Source organism: Pyrus communis, chromosome 8 (assembly GCF_963583255.1).
Source record: "Pyrus communis chromosome 8, drPyrComm1.1, whole genome shotgun sequence".
NCBI classification, from domain to species: Eukaryota; Viridiplantae; Streptophyta; class Magnoliopsida; order Rosales; family Rosaceae; genus Pyrus; species Pyrus communis.
The window spans coordinates 24,393,663-24,399,317 of NC_084810.1; the positions used below are offsets into that span (position 1 = coordinate 24,393,663).

The 5,655-nt window shown below is 40.3% G+C and overlaps 1 protein-coding gene and 1 long non-coding RNA gene across 2 annotated transcripts; one reads left to right on the forward strand and one right to left on the reverse strand.

Annotated features, from left to right (window-relative positions):
* The first annotated feature begins 788 nt into the window (after positions 1–788).
* On the forward strand, positions 789–1,877 carry LOC137743623 (uncharacterized). The gene is made up of 2 exons (XR_011069507.1): positions 789–1,147; positions 1,591–1,877. It is a non-coding gene; the product is annotated as an uncharacterized lncRNA (long non-coding RNA).
* A 281-nt stretch (positions 1,878–2,158) lies between these two features.
* On the reverse strand, positions 2,159–5,178 carry LOC137741998 (transcription factor RF2b-like). Its single transcript, XM_068481723.1, has 4 exons — positions 4,342–5,178; positions 3,500–3,632; positions 3,024–3,108; positions 2,159–2,898 (listed from the first exon to the last, which is right to left on the reverse strand). Exons 1-4 carry the CDS (start codon positions 5,088–5,090, stop codon positions 2,525–2,527), a joined length of 1,341 nt encoding a protein of 446 aa, XP_068337824.1. The 5' UTR covers positions 5,091–5,178; the 3' UTR covers positions 2,159–2,524.
* Between the last annotated feature and the right edge of the window lie 477 nt (positions 5,179–5,655).

A 5,655-nucleotide genomic window follows, 5' to 3' on the forward strand; every position in this document is an offset into this window, starting at 1 on the left:
TTATGTGATGGAGAGATAGAAAGAGAAGGATATATCTCCGGTCACACTAAGAATCTTAGTCGTTGATATTATTGAGCCCTATCCAAGTAATAAGAATTGATTGGCCACGCATGCTTATCATAAATCTGATCTTCCACTCTTCTGGCATTTCTACAACTTTGTGTCCCTCACGGAACCCTTTTCCACAAGAAGGTTCAAGACCCTTTGAATTTTCCTTCCAATATTTTTCTTGAGCCATCTGTACAAGGAAGATTGAATTTTCTAGCACATGACCTCCATAGGTAACGACAGACAGTCAAACCCTATCTTGTTCCCTGGCCACCCCTGTCAACATATAGTTTGATATGCTTAACTTTGAAGGGTGACAATTTTGGCACGAAAGGGAACGCCTACTTAAACCCATCACAAAATTAGAATGTGGTTTGGGTGAATTAGCCGTTCCTTGACATCAACACGAAGATCATATTAGCTTACATCATCAGACACATATCATTAATTAGCTAGTTAATTAATTTGTCTAGTTTGTACGTGCTTAGTTAGGTCAGCTTTGTTCTAATTAGTCAGTGTGGATCAGGACATGTCATGGATTTTATGAGGAATGCTACTAGATCAACGAGTTTTATAAACAAGTGAGTTAGTGTTCAAGTCATTTGATACATGATGAGATTATGACTTGACTATTTTCCGATATAATCACATATGACATGGCACAAACGCACGAGCTGTTCTGTTCATAACATCACACTCTATATATAGCCCCATAAACATGTGTAGTACTCCTGCCCAAACCCAAACAAAAGCAGCTAACCATGGCCAGGTTTTCGGTCATCGTGGCAATAGTGTTCTTATTTGTGACAGCTTCTTCTGTCAGTTACGCCACCATAACTTGTGATCAAGTGGTAGCTTGGCTCACTCCATGCATACCCTTTGGAGTGTTTGGAGGCACAGTGCCTCCAGATTGCTGTAAAGGCATAAAAGAGCTGAATGCTGCACAAAACACGACGATCGACCGTAGAATTGCTTGCAGTTGCATTCAGGACGGAGCTGCAGCAATCCCCGGGATTAATTATGACCGGATTAACACTCTTGGTGATGTCTGTGGCTCTCCTTGTCCTTACAAAGTTTACCCCTCTACTAATTGCTCTGCGTAAGCCTCAGCCTCCTCTATGTTTTTAACTTTTTGTAAACACACCACCAAAGTATGGCTTAATTATCAAAATGCCCCTTGAACTATTGCTAAAGTTTACCGTACTTTGGCGACTATATCACTTTGCTCTCATGAACACTCATGTTGCATCTCAAATTACTATATTTAGTTGAATTTATTATAGTGAATTTTTAACTTTTTCTTACATGGTGCCTACGTGGACTAATCCCTAAGGTCATATTTCGCCGAAGTCCACATAAGAAAAAGGTAATGATTCACTTAATGAAAATTGAAATAGGGCAACGTGAAATGCAAAATAAAGGTTCAGGAGAAAAAAAACAAAGAATAAAGTGATATTATTGTGGTAGTTTAGGAAGCATTGGATAATTAATAAACAAAGGCAATAGCATACTAATTGTATATTTGGGTGCAATTTTTTTCAGGGTAATCTGAATCCATAGGAGGATTGGAGAATGGAGAATAAAGCTTCCGAGAAGACAATTCCTCGAAGCCATATAGCTTGACAGACCTCTTAGTTGTTTAAATCACAATGCTTTTGTGGAACTTAATAATTTATAAGGGTCGGATCGTCCTGTATAAGGATGGCAATGTAATCCATTACCATCTATTAATAATAAAATGATCCCCTTTTATATACAAAATATATGCATTGTCTGTATGTATGAACAATTTATCTATGACATTTTTATTTTCATTTTTGAGACAACAATACTTCAGTTAATTTTTTGTCAGGTATTCTCTAGATGATATTGTTCGTGAGTCTTAATTCAAATCTGATAAGTAAATACATCCGGTTTACGGCTACCACAGTGTACCAAGTTTCAATAAGTAACAGGTGACCCCGCCAACAAGACTCCCCATTTTGCAAGGGTCGGAAGGCAGACGTCTACCGAACTTCAATAAGTTAAATAAAAAATAAAATAAAATGAAAAACTAGATGAGTAAATTTTATGAATAGGATTTTCAGAAAAGCATAAATACATCAGAAAGGAAAAAGAAAAATGTGGCAGTAGTACACAGAGTTACAAGGTATTACATAACAAACAAGATACAAAGGATGAGAATTCTGCCATGAATTGACAGCATCTCCACGCCCATAGGAATGACCTTCCATTCCCAGAATTTATAGCACCCCCATGCACAAAAAATGGACCTCGAACAGACAGATGAAAAGGGTGCCTCCCACTTTTGGGGAACAGCCCTAAGAATAAACAATTAAGAATAAATTCTTGACACAAATTCAATAAATATGGAGTAGCCTCTCTAAATGATCGGATATCAATCTATGAACAAATCTACCAGACAGCGTGTGCAAAGGACAAGTCAGCAGGCAAGCAGGTCGACAGCCAGTTTGTGTCAAAAAGTAGAACTACTTTCACTAGCAGAAAGCGAGGGGTCTTCAGACTTCACGAGAGGTGCTCCTTTGCTACCAATGTCGAGTCCCTGTAACTGACCAACAGGACCGTTCTGCAACATATCTGAAAGATGAGTACGAGAATTTGACTGATGCAGGTGTTGGGGTGGCATACTAGACTGGGAATGATTGAATTGTGGCAAATGCATGGTCTGGTGACTAGCCGGTCCTGGTTGTTGTTGAAGCGGAAAATAAGCTGATGGATGGTTGTATGGCATCTGGTGCATTCCCAAGTTGAATGAATCAGAAGCACTCATCATCTCCCCTGTGGCAATCTTGAGCCTCTCAACCTCCTTCTTCAGTGCTTCGTTTAATGCTGCACGAAATATTTCAAACAAAATAAGTACCAGTTGGATTAAATGGACCATTCTCTTCTGATATAATTAAGAAAAAAGAAAAGTTTCGAGTATCAAATATGATAAAAGTTGGCATGTTGCTCACCATCGCGTAACTGAGCTTGTTGTTCCATAGATTGTAACCGACGCTTAAGTTCTGTGTTTTCAGTACTCAGACCTGTTGTGTCCCTCTGTAAGTGACAAAAAACAAAAAAAGTCATAACCTTTAACCAATTAACAAACATTTGTGTATATACGTAAGAAGTGAGCAGAACAACACAGTCCAGAACCAAATGAAGGCTAAATATTAACAGAACATTGCAACAAAGGATGAATTGATGAAGTTCTATTAAAATACTTGTTCCAAGTATCCTTTGTTTTGATTGACAAATACCTCTTTTTTCCTTCCATACTACGTGTCATCTATCAATTTAAAAATACATAACATAGAGCGATTAGCAATGTTGGATCACAAAAATGGCTGAACAGAGATTTCATGTTTGATTTTAAGGCAGTGTTGTCAGTAAAGATGTGCACATGCAGTACATTTAACGAAAGCTGCAAAAATACACCGACACAAACCTGGAATAACGTAAGTTGAGCAGAAAGAGTGGTTGCTTCTGTTTGAAGGGTCTGAACTTTGCGTTCAAGTTCTTGCATATAGCGTGCCTTCCGTTCTTTTGAGCGAGCAGCAGACTGCCGATTCGCCAGTATCCTATATATGACAACCAAAATGTAAGGCTCCCAAAAATCCCTTAACCGGAAACAAATAGAGTTCAAGAAGTTTGTAGGCAACTAGGCACACAAGTCTTGCATGCCACCATGAGTTTTTGAATGTACAAAACACTCGTAGAGCAATAATCTAAATGGTTTGCTTGGGTGAGAGAAAGTACTCCATTGATACATTCTCACAAAATACGGTTATTGAGGAAAAGGAAAACTATGATGCATATGAATGAATCTCAAATAGGAGGACGATGAATCTTCCGTTGAACACATTCATACTTTTCCAAATTTTATGCAATATTATTCTCCAAATAGAACCTTCATGCAGTTCAATTCTAATTAACACTCGATCTCAGTCGAAAGGGAAAGTCTTGAAAACCAAGAAACAACCTACCTCTCGTAGTGAATTCTAGCGAAGGCAAAGCCTTTGATCAGAAAAATAGCTGGTTTGTGGCAACATCAGTTACTACTATGTTTTTATGCTAATTGTAATTAATAACCACATAAACAGTTTTTAATTTGCAGTTTCTAGAATTCAGTTCATTAAATTCAGCATTTATACGTTCGCGTTTTCCATATACCCAAAACCCAATTAGGATTCCTTCTCACATTTCACATTTTCTCAGCATCCAAACAGAATGCAACAAAATAAAGCAACCCAGAAAGAAAAAAGGAAGAAAACAGAGCATTTTGCAGACCTTTTGGCACGCTTGGGATCAAGGGTCCAGAGCTCAGCGAGCTTATCAGGAGGCATAGCTTTTTTGGCATCCATGACCTCCCCAAACACGCCGGTCGACGTCGACGACCCATCCACCGAGCTGCTATACCGGTGCCTGGACAGCTTCTTCTCTCCTCCTCCATCACCGCCACCGCCATTCCCATTGGGCCCACCATTAGGCCCACCATCGGGCCCATCATTGCCGCCGCTATTCTGATCCGACGAATTATTGGACCCGCCAAGCTTGTCGAGGTCAATGTACGTGGAGAACAGGTCCTCCTCCGATCCCATCTCCTCGAGACTCGCCGTCGACGATCCGCCGTTAAACGGATCCGCCGCCGCCGCGGACTTATCCACCATGTCCTCCGACAGCCGAAAGCTCACCTCCGAGTGGGCCCTCCTGTGGCTCCCGCCGTAATCATGGTGGAGGTGGGACCCGTCCGCGTCTTCCCGGATGAAGGGGGAGGCGGAATTGCCCAACATTGTCGCCAAGCTCAGGGATGTGGACGTGGTGGACGAGGTTGAAGACGACGACGTGGCGGCCGCTGCTAGTCCCGAAGCATTGGCATTGCCACTAATGCCAACGCTTCTGGGGAGCCGTGGGATAGGATTGGATTTGGGATTGGGATTGGGATTGGAATTGAAGGTGAAGAAATTAGAGTTAGGGTTGGATTGTTGGAGGAGGTGTTGATCTTGGTGCATTGGCGGGGTGGTGGTTTCTGTGGACATTGTGGGTTTGTTTGTCCCTCCCTCCCATGTGTTTCGCTCCACTTTGTGTCTTCTGTTCGGTTTCTGTTTTTGTTTTTTTTATTTCTCTTGTTTTGTTTTCTTTCTTTCTTCCCTCGTTCGCAAGAAACACAATGTAAAATTTAAGTCATTTTTTGTTGAAGATGTTTTTCAGTATGACCGTCATATAAGGTGGTATATCACGTCTTGTTATATAAATGGTAGGATATGTATGTTAAAAAGTTAATAACTTAAAAAGTAAAATTTTTCATCACTTACGTAAAAACATATGATGCATCATCCGTATTCCTGTCATAACTAAAAATTTCTCCATTTGTCCAAGAGAAATGAGAAAGAACAATGTTAGAGAGATCGATATTTTTTATCAAGTCACCTCTTGATATACTTTTTGTCACGTACCATGCATGACTGATTGACGATAACACAACTGCAAAGTAGACCGGCGATCAAACAGGCCAATATCAGACCGATCTTGAAGCCTTGATTGGCGGAATGTGTCAATCACATTGTCATTGTCAACTTACCCAATGGTGGACACTGGTGTTTA